Source organism: Giraffa tippelskirchi, chromosome 12 (assembly GCF_054371585.1).
Source record: "Giraffa tippelskirchi isolate mGirTip1 chromosome 12, T2T-mGirTip1v1.2.pri, whole genome shotgun sequence".
Classification (NCBI taxonomy): Eukaryota; Metazoa; Chordata; class Mammalia; order Artiodactyla; family Giraffidae; genus Giraffa; species Giraffa tippelskirchi.
The window spans coordinates 35,354,720-35,380,925 of NC_137286.1; the positions used below are offsets into that span (position 1 = coordinate 35,354,720).

At 38.2% G+C, this 26,206-nt stretch overlaps 1 protein-coding gene across 2 annotated transcripts; it reads right to left on the reverse strand.

Annotated features, from left to right (window-relative positions):
• Positions 1-895: 895 nt before the first annotated feature.
• Positions 896-18,647, reverse strand: RCN2 (reticulocalbin 2). Of its 2 annotated transcripts, none has more exons than XM_081549554.1 (7): positions 18,310-18,647; positions 17,811-17,916; positions 14,763-14,959; positions 7,134-7,235; positions 3,728-3,824; positions 2,415-2,557; positions 896-1,741 (listed from the first exon to the last, which is right to left on the reverse strand). In XM_081549554.1, the coding sequence occupies exons 1-7, from the start codon at positions 18,451-18,453 to the stop codon at positions 1,589-1,591; spliced, it is 942 nt and encodes a 313-aa protein (XP_081405680.1). In that variant the 5' UTR covers positions 18,454-18,647; the 3' UTR covers positions 896-1,588. The 2 variants fall into 2 exon arrangements, with proteins under 2 accessions (XP_081405680.1, XP_081405679.1); XM_081549553.1 differs by having other exon boundaries at positions 7,134-7,247.
• Between the last annotated feature and the right edge of the window lie 7,559 nt (positions 18,648-26,206).

Sequence of the window (26,206 nt, forward strand, 5' to 3'; positions counted from 1 at the left end):
AAACAAATGATTAGCATGCTAATCAAACTAGTTATTCCAAATATCCTGATTTCGGTAAGGTTGACAAATGGCAGATGAGTTATAATTGTGTATATTTTAATTCTTAAAGAACCAGACAAGTATTTTAAGTTAAAATGAAAACCATGTACTTTAGTCACCAGAGTAAGCAAGCTATCATTCAAGTGTGAGAGTCTATAATGTGCATTCACAACTCACATCAGCAAAAATGGGAGCAATAGAGAGGTAAGCAGACACAGTTAATTCTATCAGAAAAGAGTTTCAGGTTTTCTCTAACATTCATAAAGGCTAGCTGAGCCTTCCAATGCTGTGCGTACTACAAAAGAGACAACTTCAGATTGGAAAAAGATTAACAGAATGCATAGCTGACCTCTTCACCCGCAAATACAGGTAATTTAAGGAAACAGAAACTATCTGTGAGTTACAGCTAGGAAAAAAATTAATTTCTCACCTCCTCACTTTTCTTACTCCCCACAAAAGTAACAAGCTAACTTCCTGAATAAGGTTAAAACTGACCACATAGGTGTGGACAAATGCCTATCAAGTGTGATTTTAATTTCAGTATGACTGATCTGAGGCTCTACTGGTAATTTCAACCCATGCGATCCTTATGATTGTTTCCAGCCTGAAAGAGCAAGACCACATTTCCTACACTAGCAACTGAAATGTGTCAGGTGTACATTCAATTACAATATGATTCTTTTATCCAAAAAAAAAAAACAAAATAAGAATATGCAGCAAGAATATAATTTACAAAGTTTTGAGAACATCTACTTCTCAAATACAGGAATGAATGAGGTGAGGTAATGTATAATACAACAAAACTTTTGCTGAATTCAAGGTTTACCTGAAGGTCAAAGAAAATCAAGCAAACATATAAAAAGATAGGACATTTCATTTTTAATCAGTCAAAAAAAAAGAAAAGAAAAGAGTTCTGGACAAAGTCAAATTCCACACACCGTAATGCTATAGTTACACATTAAATATAATTACTATCTATACATATGCAAAAATATAAAGTTCTATTTCATACAATAAAACCCTTTACAGAAACCATTTTAAAATTAAGCAGAACTTCTCAACATTAATATGTGAGGTATAAGTCCTTCTAAGGTTCCTTTAAAGGTTTTAAAACAAAATGCTAAACCTAAAAACAATGTCCTTCTGTCAGTTCCCAAGTTAAACCTACTTAAAACAAAAACTGATAGCTTAGTCACATACTACTTAAATAATATTGTTCAGCCATCTCTGAAATCCTCCATTTTTTTTTCAAGTATGGAAACAGAACTCAAATATTTCACAATACAGTACTAAACAGATGGAATATTTAGCAAAGACTTTTTTGTCATATGGCACAACATTGTTTCATTTCTTCAATGCATTTGGAAATAAATATCAGGCTTTTGTTTTTCTTTTCCCCTAAAAGGCCAAAACTATAATGTACATTAAGATAATTTTGACTCTGGTAAGACTTAAGAGTGTAAAATATAACATCAACATTTTATCACAAAAGTAAAGCTGGTAACAAACTATAAAAGGAGCCAGTGCTCTACTCAGATACACCCGGGGATCAAAGCTCATCATGATAAAAATATTCATCATGAAGCTGTCTGCCGTAATCTGTGGCTTCACTTGTAAGAAACAAGTCCTGGTTCTCCAGAATCTCTTCTTCAGAGAGCCTTCGGTCACTATTCAAATCCATTTCATCAATTAGATGAAGAGCCTTTAAAATAAAACAAAAAGGTGTCAAGCGTAATAAGTATTTTTCAGCAAGATGTTCACATTTTAATGGGATCTGATTTGTCAAAATCATTCAGGTATACCAAGTGTACTCATTATTGTCTAAGTATCTAAAAGAATTAACTATCATGACTGGGTCTGTCTACAGCATTTCTCATTATCTCCTTTCTTAATTTCTGCTGGGTTCTGTCTCCTCCCAACTCAAATCCAATTCAGGCTATCTCAAAGTCAAGGAAAATTAGTATAACCCATTTTGAGCCCCAGAAGTAAATACAAACTTTTGTTATTCTATTGTACTATTGAATTCATACATAATATCATCTTAACTTCTTGTCTCTTTGACAGTCTAAAACAGATCATAGATTTTTTTTTTATAAATTTATTTATTTTAGTTGGGGGCTAATTACTTTACAATATTGTAATAGTTTTTGCCATACATTGACATGAATCAGCCATGGGTTTACATGTGTTCCCCTTCCTGGACCCCCCACCCACCTCCCTCCCCATCGGGGACAGATCATAGATTTAAATCAAGAAATAGCAATGCATTGATCCTAAATAACTCCACTACTTCCTTCTTTGGCTTAAGATTCTGAATTTCCTTTACCAACAATAGCACCAATTTGGGGATGAGAGAATCATTCTGTAATACTTACCTCTTCTTGTGCAATACCCTGGTTATTGGGTACAACCCAGGACAACAGCTCTTGCGGATCAAGTCTGCCATCAGCATCTTTATCATAATCATTCATGAATCTGTCTTTCTCAACAAGTATCCACTCTGGATCTTCATTTGCGGCTATTAATATATTAACATGCATACATAAGAATATCACATGTATCCAAAAGAAGTCTGATATAGCCCCAGATCGAGGAAATGAATTTAAAGCTTACCACATAAAGGAGGCCCAAAGAAACAAAGCACTTAACTGAAAAGGGCTGAAATAAGTGCAAACTCTGTAGTAATTTTCAAAAGTGATACTCAGAGTTTTAAAATTGTTGCATAGAGGGGTGGGCTAGGGAGGGAGATGACAGGGAGGTTCAAAAGGGAGGGGACCTATGTAAAACTGTTGCACAGGGACCTCCCTGGCAGTCCAGGGGTTGGGCCTCTGTGCGTCTACTGCAGGCACTGTGGATTCAATGCCCTGGTGGGGGAACTAGGATCCCACATGCTGTGTGGTGTGGCCAAAAAGAAGAAAAAAAAATCAGCTTTGTTATAAAACTGTTCTGGGATAAAACTCAACTGAAAAAGTGAAAAACAAACAAACAAACATGAAAGTCTATGTAAAAATCTTATGGAGAAAAAAAAATTAAAAATGTGTTGCATATTACCACAAACTAGTAATTTTGCTAACTGCTGCTGCTTGTTCTGATATTGTTTGCCCAAGTTTGAACTGGGTAATGGTTTTATGAATATCATGTGACTAAATCTTCCTATGTGTTCTTATAAAGTAATGCCACAGGTAATTTTAAAGTGACATTCACAGTAAGTGACGCTCCTAAGCAAAAATTCTTAAAAGACAGCTGCTTATATAAAAAGCTGCATATACAAACTCCTTAAATTTCAAATACTCAGTAAGCCACTTTCCACAGTCTTACTCCAGTATTTATAGGATTTTATATATTTTTTTCTTCTAAGATCTACATGCAAAGGTACAGGAGTATGTTTAAAAACATCAACCTTTACTTCCTCACCCATCTGAATTGATAATTACATAGTATTTGTTTGAAAAGGAAGAAGAATGCTTGGCTGTACATGTGGAACTAAAAGTGAGCAAAACAGCATTCTCAGCTAAGCTTTAAGTCCCTTTGTTTCCCTAGTATTTTATTGAACTTGGCAGAACAAGGAGGTATTAGGCCCAGTTCTCCTTCCATTTTCCTTTGTCAAACAGAGCTCTCGATGAGCAAGACTATCTTTCAATTTCTTCCTTTTTTCCCCCTTCCTTCCACACATCCCCAGTCTACTTACTTGGGTCCCGCCTGTAGTCACCAAGAAATTCTTCCAAACTAACAAATCCATCACCATTCTTGTCATGTTCTTCTAAAGCTTCTTGAATGACAAATTCCTATTGCATGTATGTTCACCAAAAAAAAAAAAAAATCTGTCACAAAAGTTTCAACCCCATCACCATCTGAATCAATTCTACTATAGAATTAATTATTGAATTACTTCTACTATAATTAATTAGTCCTACTATAGAAATAATTAACCTAATTATTCTTTAGGAATAATTATTTTGTCTATACTTGCCACACAATCTTTCTAAACACTGGAATTTAGAAGCAGGAATAAAACCTCAAATATTAATAGCTTAGAATTTAACATCCTTAAGCTTCTATTATTGAGCACTCCACCTCACCCTCCTGAAAACCTTGGCAATAAACTCACACTTCTATTTTCTGCACATTACCTCCTTCTGAAGAATGATATATCTTATACTACCTTTGTCTTCTTTAATTTCACTTTCCTGCCAATCCATTAACAAGCCAAAAGAACCCTCATCTCAGATGTCTCTGCATAGAACTGTTGCCTGCAGTCCCCTATAAAACTTCAACTTCCTTGCTTCCTCTTCCACCCATCTACTCTTATCCACCCTAGACTGCCCCCAAATTGGTTCCTGACTCTTCTTAAGGCTCCTTACCAACTAATCCCTTCTGACCCAAAGATCACACCCTCTCTAGTTATACTTTCCCAAGATGACATGCTTCAGTGCTTCCCTTATTACATTCCTGTATCCCCTTGGACCCTTTTCTTATTATGCCAGTCCTCACCCTATGCATCAGATCCACATCACTTTCTCCTTTATTCCAGAATCAGAGGAAGATACAAAAATAGAAACCTAATCCTTATAAATTTATTTTTTACCACTTCTGTGGGCTCTCACTGCAGCTTGGAAGTCTATCTCTGCCTCCGCTTCCCTAACACTCTATGGCTGTTTTTTGACATCTCTCTTTTCTCTAAGCCTTATGCCAACTCTCTCCAACATGCTCTTGGCAAAGACTTCCTGTTTTTCTAAGCATGGTAGAGGTCTTCTGCAATCCTTCCTTGTTTCCCAGCACTGCATCCTCACCTTTAACCACCTCTATTTTGATGCCTGTTCCTCTCATCCTTCTCTTTGATCTCAGCAGTTAAAGCTCTGCCCCTCTTCCCTAGGATGAAGCCCTCAATTGTCTTCCTAGATCCTGTACTTCCCCACTTCCTGAGTGCTTTCTTTTACTCTTAACTCCAGCCTCTCCAACCTTTTCCACTAGCTCCTTCTTCTATGCCTTTAAAAACATTCAAGTTCCCATGACTCGGCTGCACTCTTTAACTTCCATCCTGTTCTTTCTTTTCCTCTCAGAGGTAACATCTACTGTTCTCATTTCCTCATTACCTGCTGCTGCCTGAATACTTTTTCAGCCTGAATTCTAGCACCACAACTACAGTGAAATCTATTCTCAAAAGTCTCTTATTGTAGTCAAATCGAGGGGCTTTATCTACATCTGTATGAAACAACCCTTAAGTAAAAGTTGTTGGTTATTTTTTTTAAATCAAAGATAACAGATTTTCGATACAGAAACCAGGGGATGTTAACCTGGAGACCCAAAGATTAGTTTTGGAGAGAGGATCTGAGAATCTCTTGAAATTATAACCCAGTATCTTATATGTATGAACATGGACATGTTCAGGACTTTTCTGGGGCCGGGTACACAGCTTGCCTCATATTTTTTTTTAAAAGAGTCTGTGATCCAATAAAAGAATCACTGATCAAAATGATTATTACTCCATCCAAGTAATCCTCTTGGGAAACAACAGACTTATTTCAAGAATGCTGTCTTGGTTAAAATAATTTTTTAAATTATGTGAATGAAAATATTTTTAAATTCCAACTTTTAATTCAAAGTAGAATCACTTAGTTGATCTTATATCCTGCCCTTTCCTATCCTATATACCGTTAAAGGAGAAAAAAAGAAAAAGGGATCCACAAAGACAATTAAGGTAAACAGAAATTAATGAAGCTGCTCTGAATGAGACACCACCTTAGGATCACCCATTTGTGTGCTGCCATCAACTCCAACTCAGCACAAAGACCATCCTTTCCCATCCTGACATATCCCATTCTGCAATGGTACTGCTTTTGTATCCTTGTTACTCAAGCTTCCAACCTCAGAGCCATTTCTGATTCTCGCCCTCTTCCCCTCCCATGCTACATCAGTCAACATTCCTGTCTATGCTTTCTTCAAAATGTTGTTCATTCATCAATTCATTCCATTGCCACCTTATATTCCAGGGCCATACACATAATGCCTAAATTATTTCATTACTATCACTGGTCATTTCCCTCCTCAGTCTTCAACTGTTCCTTATTCCTCAGATAATCAAGATCCAACATCCTCTGCCTACCATGCTAGGGCTCAATTAACTTATCTCCACTTAATTATGGCACTTAAACAAATTGTGCTCAGCAATGTTCTCAAACTAGGTCATGTACTTTGTGGAAAGTAAGAAATCCAAAGTCTCAAAATGGCAAGAGAAATGGCACTGTGGTGGTGTCTTGCCACTGAGCTAGAGAGAAAAATGTATCTGCAGTCCTGCTATCAAGGCAACAGCATCCAACCATGACCCATTAAGCAAAATGCTACATCTTCCCTCCCTGAAATGTCCAGGGAACCAAGCCACACAGCTGGGGGCTGATGCTGGGCAACAGATCTCAATGTAAATGTTTAGTCTATTTTTTAAAAGTCATTTCTTATGTTAATGTTTACTCTCCAATATGATAGTTTCTGCTCTCAAGAAGTTTACCAAGTCATAGCAGGGACTTAATCAGTGTTGAATTATACCTAGACTTCAACAAAATTTTGAAGAGCTGGTACTTCGTTTAAGTACTAAAAGGATGAGAGGACTCATTATGCCTAAAGCTGCAAAAACATTATTAGTCATTAGCAGTTGCATCCCCCTACCTCATCCCACCCCCACACTCTATGAAAAGGATCTAAATGTGATAGTGTTCCCAGACCAAAAGTTTTCACAAGTAACCTTGTAAACTAAACAGGAAGTTCTAGTGTTACTGATATTGAAACACCTGAGAAAAGTTTGAAAGCTACAAAAGGACAAGGAAGGCACTGAAGATAACCCAGTTATGAAAGAGCCAGGGAAAGACGGACACACATACATATTTCAGAGATTAAAGAAAACCTCATTCCTTACCTTCTCCTGCTCTGTACACACCCCCACTCCACCAGAAAACCTCCTTCTTCCCACTCCTTTTCTGAAGCAAGGAAAAGTTTAGATCGTCTCCTAAAATTCTGTTTTCTATATATTTTCATTACTGTGTAAAAGTAAGTTTTAAAGTTTTGGCTATTCAATAGTTATCTTGAAATTTTTTCTTCCTTACCGTCATATAATCAACTTCTTCAGGATGCTCAAAAGCAATAAACTCTTCAAGGTTCAAACCAGGGCCTGAGTCCTGGTTAGCTTTTTCAAATCGCTTCTTGTCCTTTAAATGAAGCTTTGAAAATTAAATATTGAACAGTTTAAAGGTTTTCTCATTCATCCCATAATGTCATTAAAAATACTTTGAAAAATACAAGCTATGTGAACTCTAAAGTACATTTACATCCATTATCACATTTTATCCTCACATCATCCCTTTGATGGTAATTGGGCAAATAACAAGCATTTACTGGAAGCAGTACAGTGACAGAGGGAGACTCAGATCTGAATTCCAGCAACACCACTTCCTAACTTGTTACTTAGGGCAAACTGCTTAACCTCTTTAGGCTCCTCAACTATACAATTGGGATAATTTGACACCAAAAACAACAGAAGCAAAAATAAACAAGTGAGACTACCTCAAACTAAAAGGCTTCTGCGCAGCCAAAGAAATCATCAACAAAATGAAAGCTACTGAATAGGAGAAAATATTTGCAAATCATCTATCTGATAAGGGGCTAATATCCAAAATATATAGAGAACTCGTACAACTCAATAGAAAAATAAACAGTCCAACTAAAAAAATGGGCAGGTCTGAATAGATGTTTTCTGAATATATACAGATGGCCAACAGGCACATGAAAAGATGCTCGGCATCATAAATCATCAGGGAAATGCAAATCAAAACCACAGTGAGGTACACCTGACACCTGGATGCTATACAACAAGACAGTCCAGCAATTCCACTTCTGGGTATTTATCTAAAGAAAATAAAAATACTAACTCAAGAAGATATACAAGCCTCTGTGTTCACTGCAGCATTACTTACAGTAGCCAACACATGGAAACAACCTATATCCAGTGATGGATAAATGGATAAAGAAATTATATATAGAAATTATATAATATATTCCACTATATATATATAGTACAATATTACTCAGCCATAAAGAATAAAATCTTGCCATTTGAGACAACATGGATATACCTCAAGGGCATTATGCTATATGAAATAAGTCAGAGAAAGACAAATACTGTATGACCTCTCATATGTAGAATCTAACAACAAACAAACAAAAAAATCCCTTTAAAACCAAGTTCACAGATAGAGCAGACTGGTGGCTGCCAGAAGTGGCTGGTAGGGAAGAGAGAGGAATCAGTGAACTGTTTTTTTCTTGTTTTGTTTTGTTTTAGTTTAAATAAACTGAACAATTCATAATAAATAAGAAAAAATCTCTATTAAGCAACTGGGATGAGAATTCCTATCAAGCAACTAGAAAACATATTAGGTATTCAATAAATGTTACATGTTACTATTATTGATAGAAAAACTGAGATTAAAATGATTTATTGAAAGGGATGTCAGGAAAACAACTAAAATATATTGAACTTGGATCCTTCCGGTTCTTTCTACAATACTACACACTCTCTTCTTTAACAATCGCAGTAATTTTTTGAACGCCCCCAAAGCAATGAATTTAGACTATGTATTAGTCCTTGGTATGCCTGTTTCTGTTTCTAGCCTTCAAAATGACTTTTCAAAAACACTGTAACAGGTTTCAAAAAATGCTCCTCTTATGAGAATACTTTTGGTAAATAATATTTGGGAGTCTACAATTTGTAGGCTGTTTATAGTGCTAATTCTGTATGTCCAGATAAACACATCAGAAGTTGAAAAGCCCCTGTCTTGGGGTTGAGTTAAATAATCATAACTTTTCTACTTTGTCATCCATCTTCCTTTCCTTTCCCCTCAAGTACACTCTGGTAGGAAACCAAGCAGTAGTGACTATTACGGAAAAAGCTGCTTTTAATCAATTTTCTCAAAGGTAATTCTGTAATTAAGAGCCTTGGAAGCCAATAGTGGCATACTGCTAATCTTGCATATATTTTATTTTGAGAAATTTCTAGGAATAATTTTCCTTTTTATAAACTGATGTGTATTAAACTGCACATTTTTTAAAAAGCACAATTTCAAATATTTTAGAAGCTTTCAATTTATGTGTTTCACTGTTGAAAAGAAATGTTCTTTTCAATTTTTTAGAATACTAGAGGTTAGGTAGCAGTCATTTACTGAAACACTAAGTTATTTTACGATGACTGATTTACAGTGGAGAAGCTCACTTCTTTCCCCAAGGAATTTGTCTTTTAAACACGCAGATTCCGCTAGCCAGTTATATTCACCCAATCACGACAGAGGGAAAAAAAAATGTTTCCAAATAGCTGCTTTTAACTTAATGTTTCATAATTTTAAATAACTAGACTAAATAACTTACATGTTCAGGTTTAACATGGGGAAAAGAAGAAAAACAAGAACTTGAGGTACTTAGCTGAGTCAATTGAGTTTTTTTAATAAATCACTATTCAAAATACTAAAGTGCTTAGATTTCCTTATGAAAGAACCCTTCAATCTGGAGCAAAAAGGTCCATGTTTCAGCAGAGGGAGCTAAATGTGGCCAAATTTGCCTATGGAAAGAAAGGTTCTCTTTCAACAGCTGAGATTTCTTAAAAAAAAAAAAAAGTACTTTTCTCGTTTACATTTCTCAGGTTTTTAAAAAATAATGTGATTTTTAAAAGTTTTATTCATGGTCATTTAAAGAACACAATTTATTAGAGACTCATATTAAGAAGCTAATACACCAAAAGACTTTTTCCAAAGGGGGAAATTTCTAACAGACGACTACAAAGGAGTGTCAGTTTCATAAAACCTCAACCCTTTTTTTTCTGTATAAAACCCTTGTGTTCTAGTGCATGGAGAGTACTATACCCGGTAGTAAAAGGTAGCAACTACCATAGTCATTTATTTTTACATTGTAACAGAAACCTGTGAAGAACAAAACTGCCATCTTTTGGTAGACTAAAGATTTTACATGAGGAAATATATAACCTGTGATAACAGAACAAAAGTCTAGGTCTTAAAATTCTGATTAGCCACATGCATGATTATATCTTACACAAATAAATCCTGCTTATACAGGCACATTCAGCAGCTGGCTTTAGAAGTTAGAGGAATTGAGCTTTTGCCAGGTAGGTCCTCAAACTTTAATTATCCTGCTTAAAAGTGCTGACTATACTTGTTCATCAGGTCATAAAGAAATACTTTTTTCCGGCATCTCACAGCCTGAGAGGGTCATTATTCCAGCTTATCTCTATTCTCTATATGAAAACATTAAAAGTAACATATAATTCAGCTATCAAATTGATTTTTGTTTTTTAATAGGCTTCCATACAGAAACATTTTATTTGGATATCCAATTACTTTTTATGATTATTTTATGGTACAATGTTTAGGCTGTAACTTTGATCAAGATGGATGCATTCTTCACTCTTTTTTTATTTTGCAGGATCATGCAGTTGTGTCTGGGTTTATTTTTACATCCCACATCTACTTTTAGTGGGTTATGTATGTAAATATATATATATAAAGTTCTAACAATGTATTATAAATAGAATTTCTTGTAGAGACATATTCTTTTTTTTTTTTTTAGAGACATATTCTTATGTTGTTGAAGAATAAGCAACAGGACCAATAGGACTCCCATTGAGAAGTGTTCATTTCAGGGACCCATTGATTGCTTTAGGCTATAAGGTCCATCTAATTCATTCTTTAAAAGTACCGTCTTATAATCAACATGTCCTGAGTACCTGGGTGGGAAACACGGCATTAAAATCAGACATCTTTAAAAAAAAAACATTGCTCATATACAGTTTATGTAACAAGTCATGTATTTCTTCAAAGTGAAGATTTTCTTCTCAATACCATCATGTATTATTACATTCCACCCTCCACCCTCCAAAGAATATAGATTTTAAAAAGCTACACAATTTTCCTACTTTTTGATGGGATAATAATTAAATCTTTTGAGTGAAAAAAAGAAACACAGAATCTACTTCTGGTAAGGTTTTAAAATACTGTATTTAACGTTTGTATTATTCCCTGGTAAAGAAGTCATAATGTCATACCATGGTTCGGTTTTAGAAAAAATCTTGGAATGTGAACGATGCTTTTAAGGTGAGTTAATTCCTACAGTAAAGGAGAATAACTAGCAGACAGACAAATTCTAAATCTCATTATCATCATTTGTTTTCTTTTTAGCACTAAGTAGTGAAAAGACTGATTTACACTCTTTTCAGTCTGCTGTAAGATGAAGACCCAAATAAGGAGAAAAAGAGGATATTTCCCCTATATATTAAATTTTATCTATTCTAAAGCTGATACAGTTAACAAATGCTTAAACAACTTCCAAAAGCTGATTGTATATATGTATTAAAGATAAACATGTGAATCACACGTTTTCTTCAACAATTTTCTTTCAAATTAACATAGGATTTATCAGTTCAACTGCTACTATTTGTCACTATTTCTCCATACTATTATCATCCCCATTTTTAGACATGAGCAAACTGAGGCATAGGAGGCTTAATTTAACCTAAAGGCTCACCACTGTCATGTGGTATTGTGTGTGTGCTCAGTCCTTTTTGATGCTTTGCGACCCTTTGGACTGTAGCCCGCCAGTCCATAGGATTTTCCTGGCAAGAATACTGGAGTGGGTTTCCATTTTCTCCTCCAGGGGATCTTCCCAACCCAGGGATTGAACTCACATCCCCTCCAGCTCCTGAATTGCAAGTGGATTCTTTAGCTGACGAGCCACTGGGGAAGCCCATGCTGAATGTAAAGCCAAGCTGACTGACCCCAAAGCTGGAGCCCTTAACCTCCCTACTGGTGGTACAGGCATAGCATATGCATAATCATGTCAACCACAAATTGGCACTTGCCATGGGTACTTGCCATCTACCTCTACAAGAATTAAATCATGTGCTGCTGTAGCTGCTGGCCTCCAACACCCTCTGAAGGAGCTCAGGACAGACAGCAGAAACCAGGCACTCTGAGTTCTGAGAAAACTGGCAGGACAGGCCTTCAGATAGTTAGATATTCTCAGGAGATAATTTTATGAGCCCAATTCTTGTATGTCCTCATCTCTAGAAAAGCACTAAAATCCTTCATGGTTGACAACTGTTTCTCATGACTAGCAGAAGCTTCATAAGACCAGCAGAAGCTTTCTAAAAAATAAATGTGCTTTACTGTATGTACTCCCCCTTTACCAAAATCACATATATACTGTCCTTTTCTTCCCCTCTACAACTTTGAAGCAGTTTCTCAGAGCTATCTGAGGTGTTGTCTCCCGGGCTGCAGTCCTCCTATTGCCTCAAATAAAACTTAACACACAACTCTCAAGTTGTGCATTTTTTTTAGTCGACAATCCTTAGCAGAGAAACAACCAATTTTGAGTTAGTGATGACCTACAGAGTTCAAGTGGCCAATATGGTTCTAAAATAAATAGCATATACAATGCTACAGTATAGCCACAGTAAAAACTCAATTGTAGATACCAACAGAGGAAGCTCAAAAGTTTTCAAAGCACCCTTGACTAATATTTTGGGACACAACCTTTGCAAAAAGTTTTTTCCACATACAAAAATCTCTTTTTAAAAAAAGTCTATAAAATTACCTCTGAAATACAAAGTATTCACAATATCGATTTCTAAGACTTATAGTAATTTGTCTTACAGAGTTCCTACTACTACTAAGTAAAGTCTTTAAAAGTTCCTATTAAGTCCTAAATACATCTTCCTCAACTCTGCTTAAGAAGTATATTTCAACAAATTAAACCATGAGACACAACACAACTCACAGTGATACTGAATCTTTAAAAATAAGTTTTTAAATGGTGCAGCCACTATGGAAGACAGTGTTGCAGTTCCTCAGAAATTTAAAAACAGAATTACTATACATGAACTAGCAATTCCACTTCTGGATGTACACCCAAAAGAATTAAAGGCAGGATCTCAAAGAGATATTTGTACATCCATGTTCATAGCAACATTACTCACAATAGCCAAAAAGATGAAGCAACTTAACTCACCATTGATTGATGGATGGATAACAAAATGTGATATATACATATAATGGAATATTATTGTCTTTAAAAGGAAATTTTGACACATACTATGACCTGGACAAATCTTGAGACTGCTAAGTGAAATAAGCTAATCACAAAAAATATACTGTATGATTCCATTTATATGAGGTACCTAGAATACAGTAAGTCTCATTCATATGAACCTTTAAGTTGCAAACTTTCAAGACGTGAATGTGCGTTTTCACGTCCAATTACTTAAGTTAGTTCACATGTCTGGCATCCATTGTCACATGCATGCATCCTCTTCAAGTGCTTATCTTTTGTATACCTTACTGTACAGTACTGTACAGAGTACGGGCTTTGAAGGTGGTATTAGTGGTAAAGAACCAGTCTGCCAATGTAGAAGACGTAAGAGACAGGGGTTCGATCCCTGGGTGAGAAGATGCCTGAGAGAAGGAAATGGCAACCCACTCCAGTATTCTTGCCTGGAGAATCCCATGGACAGAGGAGCCTGGTATTGCAAAGTCAGACATGACTGAAGCAACTCAGCATGCATGCAGGCACTGTATAAAATACAGTAGTACAGTCTCCTTATTTCAAGGCCAAGATGTCCAGAGGCAAGCATAAAAGCAGCAGTGATGTAGCTGGTACTACTGTACTTTTCAAGGCACTATACTGCAAGATTAAAGCTGTTTTATTTTTTTGGTTTTTTTTGTATATTATTTGTGCAAAAAGTATTATAAACCTATTATAATATTGTATAGCTGATTGTGTTTGTTGGGTACAGGCTAACTTTGTTGGACTTATGAATGCACTTTTGGGATGGAACTTGTTCATATTTTGGGGAATTACTGTAGTTGAATTCAGAGACACAAAGTAAAGCGCTGATTGCCAGGGGCTGGGGGAAGTGGAAATGGGGCGTTATTTGAGGCTTCCCTGGTGGCTCAGATAGTAGAGAATCTGCCTGCAATGCAGGGGACCTGGGTTCGATCCCTGGGTGGAAAAGATTTCCCCGGAGAAGAGAATGGCAACCCACTCCAGTATTCTTGCTTGGAGAATTCCATGGATGGAGGAGTCTGGCAGCCTACAGTCCATGGGGTTGCAAAGAGTCAGACACGACCAAGTGACTAACACTTTAATGGGTTTAGAGTTTCAGTTTTGCAAGATGAAATAAATTCTGGAGATTGGTTGCCTAACAGTGTGAATATAATAAAAAAATATGGAACTGCACACTTAAAAATAGTAAAATGGTAAATTTTATGTGTATCTTACCACAATTTTAAAAATGTTTAGTTATTTTATATAAAACTAGGTACTTGAAAATGGGAATAGGCCTCTATAATCTTCCTAATAAATATGATACAAAACCAACCATTCAATAACACAATAAAATAAAATATTGTGAAACATATTCAAAATACAGTAAAAAAGCAGCCCAGGAAATGAGAACAAATGATGCAGCTAAGAAAAGGATGCAGGGATAACTGAGGTAGTCCAGAATAAGAATCCTAAATCTGGCTAGAAAGGAAACATCAAAATGACTGCTGAGGTGGAGCAGGTGATTGCCTAGAGAACAAGGCAATCCAGTCGATGACCTCAGGCTTCTTGTGCTCACTCATGCAGGAAACTGAACTGATATGATCAAAAGAAAAAGCTTGTGCACACATACTTACCTGCCTAAAAGACTCCTCTTCTGCATCATCCAGAGCAGTGTTCTCATCAAAGTCGATCACCCGATCATACATCTGAATGTTGTATTCATCCCATGACACACTACCATCACTGTTTTTATCATACTCAATAAATTGTTGTTTCGCTTCTTGCATAGCATAATGTTTAAAAGACATTTGAATCCATGAACTGAGTTCACCTATGAGAATTTCCCAGAACACAATGAATGTGACAGTAATTCTGATACTTAAGAGAAGTGAGGATTTCTAAACATTCTTTAAAAGAAAAAAAAACTTTAGTGTTTATAAACATTTGAGTGAGAGCTGGTTTAGCTGCGTTGATAAAAATAGGAGTAGCAGGCAAGGAGAGCTGTTTGGAATCTAAGAATGTTATCTGTGATCTACCCAGAATGTAAGCCCTGGAGTACGGAGAGTTTTGGTATATTTTGTTCACTGAGATACTCCAAATGACTAGAAAGCACTGGGCTCGACAAGTATTTATTAAATAAACTACCAATTGGCCGAGAAAGCACTTGACGTTTAAAACATATTATCCAAAAAACTGCAGATAACTTTTGCTAATCGGGCTTTCCTGATAGCTCAGTTGGTAAAGAATCTGTCTGCAATGCGGGAGACTCTGGTTTGACTCCTGGGTTGGGAAGATCTACTAGAGAAGGGATAGGCTACCCACTCCAGTATTCTTGGGCTTCCCTTGTGGCTCAGCTGGTAAAGAATCCTCCTGTAATGCAGGAGACCTGGGTTTGATCCCTGGGTTGGGAAGATCCCCTGAAGAGGGAAAAGGCTACCCACTCCAGTATTCTGGCCTGGAGAGTTCCATGGACTGTACAGTTCACAGGGTCACAAAGAGTTGGACATGACTGAGCAAATTTTACTTTGCTAATTATCACAGATCTCTCAGGAAGCACAAATATTTGAATAGCTACCCACTTATTTTAATACGTATTAGAAGAAATTGTTCATTTACAAAAGTAAAATAAAGCTTAAAATACATTTTACATTGAGTTGAATCAAGACTATATTAAGGAAATAATAGTATGATCTAAATTCTGAAAAATGCACTCAAGTGACTGAAGTTTGAGAAACATTGTTACAGTATATTACCATTAGCTATGTCATAAATCATCTGGAGGAAATTTTAACAAAGTTATGGGTAGCAAATATGATTTATACCTGTCTTGCAATAGCTATCTGTCTTAACTGGGTATCTGAAAACATAGAAGAAAAGTTTCTAAATCTCAAATGTCCACTTTCAAATCAACTTTTAAAAATCTATCTTAAAATACTTTTAAATATCTATAGAGATATTTAGTATATGCATTATAGAAAAAAGGGATGAAGGGAGAAAAACATGCATATTTGTAAGGATAACAAGAGTACCCATTTGGTTTAAAGATAATACACCATTTAGTTTAAAGAATGGTACTCCTCTGTTAGTTTGGGGGAGGTCAGGTGAATAGAGAAAAGTAAAGATACTTTGTCTCTCCTGAAACTTTAAATTGGGATAGAATAATTATGGTAACCATGGAACAACTACTTTATACCAAGTCCTCTACAGATGCTGTACCTAATCCTCAAAACAAGGCAATTATAATCATTGCTTTACAGTTCAGGAAATTCACATTAGAAATTGAGGACGCATAACTGCTAAGTAGCAGAGTCCAGATTCAAACCCCATGTTTGGCTTCAAAGCCCAAACTCCTTCCATTGAACTTTGCTGTCTCTCAAGAACCCGAGTCCAGTTCTGGCCCTTAACGTGCAAATAAGCAAAACTTCCTGAAGTGTCCTCAAGCGGAATGATCCTCCAGGCATAACAGAATACAGAATGGAACAGAGGCCAGAACCAGGGCTTCACCCTTCAGTTCTGCTGTGAGGTAAGTTTACCCTCTCAAGGTTTTGTTTTCTCATCTATTAAATGAAGATTTGGACTAAATTCCTCTTAATTTTAATTTTTTAAAAGCTTACTATTAAATATTTGAACATATATAGGCCCTTACAGGTAAATGCCACCAAATTTTCCCAATCATTTTGTGCACTCTCTAATGTATCCAAAGATGGACCTATTCTTATCAGGTAATTAGTCTAGAGGCTTTGCTGTTCACGTAGAAGGAGCAAAACCTTAATATTGGTGACCACACCTGAGGGCACTTCATTGACAACATATCTTGAATTTACCAATCAGCTTGTAATTCTTTCAAGCAACTTCATTCCTCAGATGTTGAGCAGCATTTAAATGAGAGTTATAGCAAAACAGCTCCTGAATTTTTGTTGAGGATCAATTTGGAAAAGTTGATAGGGTTCTTCAAATGAATTAAGCAATGGGGAGAGGCAGGTGCACAGCTATTTATTTAGAATATTCTTTTAATAATCTGTGCATTTCATTCCTGACTCTAGAACCTATCTAAGATCACTCAGATTTTTTTAAGTGAAGGATATTAAAGACTGAATTAAGGGCAGGAGATATAGATTCTAATCCTGGCTTTGCCATTGATTTGAGCAAGGTACTTATGCCTCTGGGTTTCAGTTTCCTCACCCCTACAAAAAGAGGTGGATATAATGATTCTATGGCTCCTACCGAGTTATAATAATCTGTCATAAACACAATTCGTACACAACAGGTCCTTTTCTACTTGCTTATAAAAAGAAGCAAGTTCTTAAGATTCTAATGAAGCGTTTATCAAAAGAGCAATAAACTTAATGCCTTAAGGTTTTAGTATGTTTCTCCAAAATGAATCACATTGTTGACATTGATAAAAAGTCATGTGAGGAGTCGGGCAATTGCTCTAGGTATGACCTGCACACACCGTGTAGGGTCAATGATGCTGGAGAAAGCACTGAGCTTTACTTGGTATCCTATGTCTAAAGATTTCGAGGTATAAAACCTACTCACCATGTCCTTTTCCCCCTCTCACATAGCATCTCTAATTGATTGCAACACTAGCCATCTATACTCAACAGACACCCTGCTTAAATGTTTGTATTTGTCTCCTACAAAGGGATGTCTCCATTGTTAGTTGTGTAGGACGTCCTTACTTTCGGTGAGAAAGCCATCTGAGTCCAAGTCAATTTTCTTTATGATTGACTTCAGTCTTTTGTGTTGCTCTTCGGGGGAGAGTTTAACATATTCATCGACTTCTTCCTTTGGGAGGTAAGCGATATACAGGGGGGATCAAGCATTACTATCAGGAGGGCAAAATGGTGGAGAAAAACAGAGCTATTAGAAACCTCCCTTGCCGAGGGCTTTTGGGGTGACCCATATCTGCTCTCCAAGGGCCCTGCCCCCAATGATCCCCCCAGTGATCCTGCCCCTTGTAGAGAGAGTAGAAGGGATCCGGCTCTTGGGCCGCACTATTTTCACGAGCTTACAGACCCCGGGGTCCATCGGAGAGTGAGCGGCGCCCCGCCCGGCCCCCATTGTCAGGCTGCCCCGACCAGGCCTCGCCCGGCAGCCCCTTTTGTCCCGCGGGGACAAAGCCCGCGGCAGCCGCGCTGCGAGGCCCGGCCCTCCCAGCCCCCGGTCTGGCCGCCTCACCTGGCCTCCCAGCAGCGCCTCGCGGTCGTAGTCGGCGCGGTGCTCGCCCTGCCTGTAGTGCAGCTCCTCGGCTTCCCCGGCGCGGGCTGCCGCGGCGCACAGCAGCAGCAGCCCCAGCGTGGCGGGCCTCGGGCCCAGCTGCATCGCGCCGGCCAGCCGCGGACACACAGAGAGGCGAGGAGGGGAGTAGGCGGGGGCCCACGCCAGCGGCGGCGCTCGGATCGCCGCTGCAGAGAGGCGGCGCTGCGTACGTACGGAGGTGGGGACGGAATGCAGAGAGGGCCGTGGCCTTAGTTACTACGGTGCTATACTGCCGAGGCCCGAGCCACAACTGCGATGGTGAAACGGTCAGGCCGAGGCGTATATAGCTCCGGTCGGGGGGGCGGGGCGCCAGGCCACCCCGCTGATTGGGTCACACGGCGCTGGGGGCGGGCCGCGGCGATGTGGCGATCTGCCTCGGGCCCAGAGGTTCCCGGAGGCTGGCGGTCGCGGCCGGGAGGGGAGACCCCCGGGGGAGCCTTTCCTTGCTCCAGGACAACCTCCAGAAGACATGCCCTTACTCCACCCTCGCCCTGTCTCTTGTCAGTCAGCCTCTGTCCTGCCCAAAGCTCCCGGTCTACTCCATGCAACCGACCCCGCTTCCATCAATGAGAAAAGCTGGAGATTTGGATGAAAATAATACAGTATCTAGGAAAATATTTGTATTTCCAAGTCTTTAATGTATCTCTACTTACTTATTTGACCAGAGCAGAACGAACGAACCCGGATACTGAAGCCAGATGTTTTGTATCTGGATGCTCAATTTCGAGATTTACAAGTTCTGGGACCTTCGCCAAGTTTGATGTTGTTTAGTCGCTAAGTCGCTTCCTACTCTTTGCGACCCCATGGACTGTAGCCTGCCAGGCTCCTCTGTCCATGGGATTTTTCCAGGCAGGAATACTGGAGTGAGTTGCCATGCCCCTTTCCAAGGGATCATCCCCACCCAGGGTTGGAACCTGCGCTTCCTGCTTTGGCATGCGGATTCTTTACCACTGTCCCTAAGTGAAATGTATAATTCAGTAAATTATGTTTAAGACATAAATTATTCTTTAAGACTAGCATATACTTGGCCTACTTAATATTGCTCTGCAGGAGGCCTGAGGCTCCTTCTCACAACTGAGTCCCAAACATTCCCTGCCACCTGCCTGGAGAGCTGGCACTCAGGATGAGACTTACCATCCAGGCATTTAAGAAATATTGACACCTTTTATATAGTTATAACTGGACATGGAACAACAGACTGGTTCCAAATAGGAAAAGGAGTACGTCAAGGCGTATATTGTCACCCTGCTTATTTAACTTATATGCAGAGTACATCATGAGAAACGCTGGGCTGGATGAAGCACAAGCTGGAATCAAGATTGCTGGGAGAAATATCAAAAACCTCAGATATGCAGATGACACCACCCTTATGGCAGAAAGTGAAGAACTAAAGAGTCTCTTGGTGAAAGTGAAAGAGGAGAATGAAAAAGTTGGCTTAAAACTGTCAGAAAACTAAGATCATGGCATCTGGTCCCATCACTTCATGGCAAATAGATGGAGAAACAGTGGAAACAGTGACAGATTTTATTTTGGGGGGCTCCAAAATCACTGCAGATGGTTATTGCGCCATGAAATTAAAAGACGCTTGCTTCTTGGAAGAAAAGTTATGACCAACCTGGACAGCATATTAAAAAGCAGAGACATTACTTTGCCAACAAAGGTCCATCTAGTCAAAGCTATGGTTTTTCCAGTAGTCATGTATGGATGCGAGAGTTGGACTATAAAGAAAGCTGAGTGCCAAAGAATTGATGCTTTTGAACTGTGGTGTTGGAGAAGACTCTTGAGAGTCCCTTGGACTGCAAGGAGATCCAACCAGTCCATCCTAAAGGAAATCAGTCCTGAATATTCATTGGAAGGACTGATGTTGAAGCTGAAGCTCCAATACTTTGGCCACATGATGTGAAGAACTGACTCATTGGAAAAGACCCTGATGCTGGGAAAGATTGAAGGCCGGAGGAGAAGGGGTCGACAGAGGATAAGATGGTTGGATGGCGTCACTGACTCAATGGACATGAGTTTGAGTAAACTCCATGAGTTGATGATGGACAGGGAGGCCTGGTGTGCTGCAGTCCATGGAGTCACACAGAGTCAGACACGACTGAGCGACTGAACTGAACTTATATAGTCAAGGTACAAGCACATGGGTGTCTGTTTTAAGGCTTATGGTATACATTCACTATCTTAGGAAACGAAGTTGTAAGTTTTTCTTAAAGTATTAGCTATAATTTATTTTTGAGACTTTCAACAGAGAAAGAAAGCCTACTTAACATCATTTCTGTGTGAAAGTGGTTTATTATTCAAAGGTTGGTTGGAAGGTTAATATTATGATTTATTTAAAGAAATGCATAATAAAGGAAAGAATAATTTTTTTGTACTTGACCAGTAGAGAAGGTCATATAAAAAAGAAGAAAATTATTTTGAGGAGTGCTCAGAATATCCAGTTTAAACAAATTCACGAGGCAATTAGAGTAAAAAGATGTTTTAGCTAACTCTTGTCTTGATTTGCATTATAATACTCAACTAAAAATTAAACTTTTTTTAAATAAATGAGAAATTTCAAATTTAACATATTCTAAATTTACAATAGAATTCTAGAATTCTTAGGACAGTCAAAATCTGCCTAAACGGAGGATTTATAATCATGTGTCACAAGAAAAGCTGAACAATAGTAAATAATGACCTGCTTGCCTGCTAAGTCACTTCAGTGATGTTCACCTCTTTGCAACCCTATTGGTAGCCCGCCAGACTCTTCTGTCCATGGGATTCTCCAGGCAAGAATACTGGAGTGGGTTGCCATGCCCTCCTTCAGGGGATCTTCCCAACCCAGGGATGTAAACCACATCTCTTCCGTCTCCTGCATTGGCAGACAGGTTATTTACCACTAGCGCCGCCTGGGAAGCCCTCAAATAATGACACCGTAATAAATTTTTTGTTAGTTGGCCTCTAAAAACCTCTTGACTCATTTATAAAGTGGGCAAAATAATAAGACTACTATAGAAGTTTATTATGAAGATTAAATTAAATAATATGCGTTTAGAACAGTAGCTGGCATGTATGGTAAAGTGTTCAATAAATGTAAGCTTACATTATGTGGGGAGAAAAGCAAAAGATGGTTGTGCAGAAGGAACGGTTTAGTAAGTACCTAGGAAATTCTTTGCAGACAGAATGCATGTGGAGGTGGTTTTTATCCTATGTCTACCTACAAGGCTCTGTGACTTCTGCCCCTTATCCTAAGAACACTAAACTAAAAGAAATTCGTAGGCTGCAAGTTGAGCTTTCTTTCACCAATTGCTCCAGTTAGGATCTGGCCTTTTCACACAGAAGAAAAGGCTTTCTGGGTCCTCTTTCACTTCTCACAGTCTCTATGTGGATTGGGTGCCAAGAATTCTGTTCCAAACTGAATGGGCACAAATCAGACAAATTTCTTGAGTCAGGTTGGAATTTAATTGTTTTTAATCAGAGACTTCTGGAAAGTGTACAGAACGAAGCGTTCAATGGGATCTTTCTAGTGTTATAAAGTTCAACATAGAATACAGTTTTAAGTTTTAGAATGTGAATAGGGGGAACACCTCAGATTGATTTCTCTAAAACAATTTTGAAGAAAGAAAAGAAAAAACTTTTATTACATTTTAATTTTAGCTTTAGTTCTGGGCTTTGAGGCAGTACATGGAGGAAAAAAAAGACTAATGTCCTCAACTCAGCTTTGCACATGTTGTTCTCCAACAAGTACAAGGTAAAATTTGGCCAGCTCCTGATGTGATTCCAATTACAAAATGTAGGATACAAGATATTATGGAAGTTCTTCTGAACCCAAGGTCTCCCCAGATGGAGGCTTTGAGACAAAAGAAATCTAATGATATTTAAAGAGGAGATAGACTAAACAGCATAAATGTGAACAGCATCAGAAGGTCTGGGTTTTATCTTCCTTCAGCCCCTAAACAGATCCCTTTCCTTCTTTGGCCCTTATTTTTTTCATCTGTAGGAAAATGATTAGGTTAGCTCAGAGAATCTTAATTTGAGATATTTGCCTGTTAGGTGGATCCGAAGTGGTATGATAATCACAAAATCCCATGCAAAATTTTGTGCACAGTAGATTTCTGGAGAGGAGGGCTATAGCTTTGCTTTCATCAAAGTCTCAAAAAAAATCCAGGTGGCACCCCTTGTAGAAGTGTCAAAGCAGCTCTTCATCTCTTAAAATACACAATTTTTTGATCTTGGCAGTTAGGATTGTTAGGAAGCAGATTAAAGACCTACGTTTAAGAGAGGCAAAACTGATCCATTTTCATAACTTGTAATTAATCCATTTTATTTAGTGAAAAATAAATATCTAAAATAAGCAGGCTATCAATAAAAAAGGCATTATGAGAATCTAGAAGTCAACGTTCTTGCCCTATAAAAGCCATAGTACTAGCAAATATGTTTTTTTTTAAAATTTACTTATTTGGCTGCATTGGGTCTTAGTTGTGGCACATGGGATCTTTATTGTGTCATGCAAAATATTTTCATTGCAGTGTGTGGGCTCAGTAGTCTCAGCTCGTGGGCTTAGTTGCCCTGATGCATGTGGGATCTTAGTTCCCTGATCAGGGATCAAACCTGAATCCTCTGCATTACAAGGTGAATTCTTAACCACTGGACTACCAGGGAAGTCCTGCAAATATGTTTTTATTTGTATTTTTGAGGTATAATTTATATACAACAAAGTGCACAAATCTTGCATGTACAGCTCAATGAATCTATACATATAGAAACCTGCAAAACCTGCCCAGCACCCCATAAGTCTCCGTCCTATTCCCCAAATATCACCTCTGCCAAACATAGTTACTATTCTGACCTCTGTCATTACAGGTAAGTTTTGCCTGTTCTTGAACTTTATGTAGATGGCATCATACAGAATATAAAACTACTAATCATATACCCTTCTGCTCTTTTGGGAAGCAGTATGGTGCCAAGGAAAGAGGACAGACAATTTTGGAATCAGAAGCACAGGGCTTGAATCAGTCTCCATAGCTCACCCACTTTGTTATCTTGAGCAAATGACTTAATCTTTTTAAAATTCTGTAAAAAAAAAATGTAGTAATAAAAAACTGGCTAGTAAGTCTTATGAGAGCAGCTTATTAAATACTTTATGTAAGGTGTCTGGCTCACTGAAGGGGCTCAAGTTTGTTTAATTTTCCTTTCCTTTCCCCTAGAAAATTTCTAGTCCACCTTCTAGATCCTGGGTCTAGGAGTGCTTCCTAAAAGAGGCCTTTTCTACCTTCCTACCAAGCAAAATTGCTGTTCTCTCGGGCCTCTTTATTTCATTATTGTGCTTGTATGTTCCTCTGCTATAGCATTTAGCACAGTCTACTGTCAGACACGACTAAACAAAAACAACAACTGTAGCTATTTGTTGGTATTACTACAAGAATTTGAGAGTCTTGAGATCAGGAACTGTGTAATTTCACCTGTACTTCACCAGTGCCCTTACCAATAAGAGAAATTCAATAAATTTTTGTGGAATAAATGAATTCTGCTCTACTGGCCTTCTTTTAGAAGTATGTACTGTAGATAGCAGAATTAACTTTGAAACTATTAAGAGAAAGACTGTGTAGATTTTGAGTTTGTTAAAATGTGTGTTTCAATGATTAGTGGCTTAAAAAACAAAGCAATACTTAATATACATGGTACAGACACTGCGTTACAGGCGTATTTCCATGAAAATGAGTGAGATTTGGCACAATAAACAACTTACATGGAAAGGCTAACAAGTGGAATGAGTTTGTAGCTTTTACAAAGTCGGAAAACACAAGACAAAGGAATAGACTACAGGGCAGTGAATGAAGGAGCAACTTATACTGAATGGTCACACAATTAGAGGTATTTTGTTGGTTGTTTAATCTTTTCTTAGTCTTTTGAGAAGAGAAGATGTGGAAATTCCAGGGTTACAATGGAATCTTAGAAGATGACAGAAAATATGTGGGTGGGTGTGTGTGTTATAATACCTAGAACATATTTTCATTTCTAAGGAGTATCTAAAGTGTGTCTTGTGGTTCAGTTGCTAAGTGACATTTGAATCTTTGCGACCTCTTGGACTGTAGCACACCAGGCCCCTCTGTCCTCTACTATCTCCTGGAGTTTGCTCAAACTCATGTCCATTGGGTCGGCGATGCCATCTAACCATCTCATCCTCTGCCATCCCCTTCCCCTTTTGCCTTCAATATTTCCCAGGATCAGGGTTTAAGTAGTCATAAAATTGTAATAACCTGTTAGACATAATTGCAACAAATTCAATTTAACTGTTTCTTATTGAATGTGATTTCCCTCAATTAAACAAGGATCTGTCCCAATGATCAAATGTAATGATAGCTCCATCCTCAAATTGAAGCCATCCTCTACATCCGGCAATTCACATTTATGGCCCTAGAGCAGTTACACCCATCTCTGGCCCTAAAGGCAGCCTAAGTGGACAGATATTAGAGTGCCTTCCCTGACTTACTCCCTGCACACACATAGGGTGACCATACTTCCTGGGTGACATGGCATAATTGTTAATCGTGTCCACTTTCACACTCAAAAATATCCCAAAATGAGTTGACAAATTATGTCACCTTACCTTTGGGCCTCACACACAAACTGTCCAGTCCTCTCTCAGCCCCCCTCTCCCCACATTCCACCCTTATTAAGCCTGTTAAGCGTCAGAACCCTCTCCCACACTCTTTCCCTCAAGTTCTCATCAATTAGTCCTTGAAGTGTTAGTCAAACACATCAGCAGTAAACATCAAGAATACAAAGCAGGAAGGGATGAAAGTTGGTTAAAGAAGGCAGTGAAAGAAGGAGTAAAAAGAGGAGCAAGATTGTGTACTAAGATTTTCTTACAAATTATCATGAAATAGATTTTCTTTTGGCATTACAAAACTAGCTTTGAAGACAATTTTGTGAGAGGAAACCCCAAACAGAGTGACTTCTTTGAAAGACGCCACTTCCCGAACCTGTAAGTTTTGGAATGTTTATGGGAACAAAACAAAGGGTTGCTTTGTAAGCACATCAGGCATTTGAGACTTACGTGTTGTCAGATTCACTGACAAAGAGAAAAACGTTCCTATGATTGCAACTCCGTACAAGATGCTGTTCAGGCACTTGTGAGAAATTTGTGCCTCTTTTTTTTTTTCCCTTGGTTCATTATCTGGACACTTTTGAGGTTGATTGCTGTTAAAAAAAAAAAAAAAGATTTGTCCTACAGTGTAGTACAGAAACAAAGGAATTACACAAGTATGGCATGCGTACTTATTTATTTTAGGAAAATCAGTATGTACAAATAAACAAAGAGAAAAAATGATCAGAAACCCTATTCTTTTAAAAAACATGTTTTTTGTTTTTGGTTGTGCTGGATCTTTGTTGTTACACACAGGCTTTCTCTAGTTGCACTGAGTAGGGGCTACTCTCTAGTTGAGCTGTTCGGGCTTCTCATTGCGGTGGCTTTTCTTGTCGTGGAGCACAGGCTCTAGGGTACACGGGCTTCAGTAGTTGGGGCACATGGGCTCATTAGTTGTGTCTCTCAGACTCTAGAGCTTGGGCTCAGTAGCTGTGGCACACAGGCTTAGTTGTTCTGCAGCATGTGGGAACGTCCCACACCAGAGATCGAACTGTGTCACCTGCATTACAAGGCAGGTTCTTAACCACTGGATCACCAGGAAAGCCCAGAAATCCCATTCTTATAAATGACTACTATAAACATTGGTGTTGAACTTTACAGAGGTTTTCTGTATGCATTATATACACTTTTAAAGGCAGATACATCTTATGCAAAAATAGGATTAAAAAGGAAGCTGCTACTATC

What these genes read in the sequence shown, in the direction of transcription:
- RCN2 (XM_081549553.1), bottom strand. Translation starts at nt 18,453, where the DNA reads ATGCAGCTGGGCCCGAGGCCCGCCACGCTGGGGCTGCTGCTGCTGTGC. An exon ending in AAGAGGAGTCTTTTAGGCAG is followed by an intron (nt 7,248 to 14,762) that starts GTAAGTATGTGT and finishes TAATTTTCAAAG; the next exon opens with CTTCATTTAAAGGACAAGAA. An exon ending in AGGGTATTGCACAAGAAGAG is followed by an intron (nt 1,742 to 2,414) that starts GTAAGTATTACA and finishes TTTATTTTAAAG; the next exon opens with GCTCTTCATCTAATTGATGA.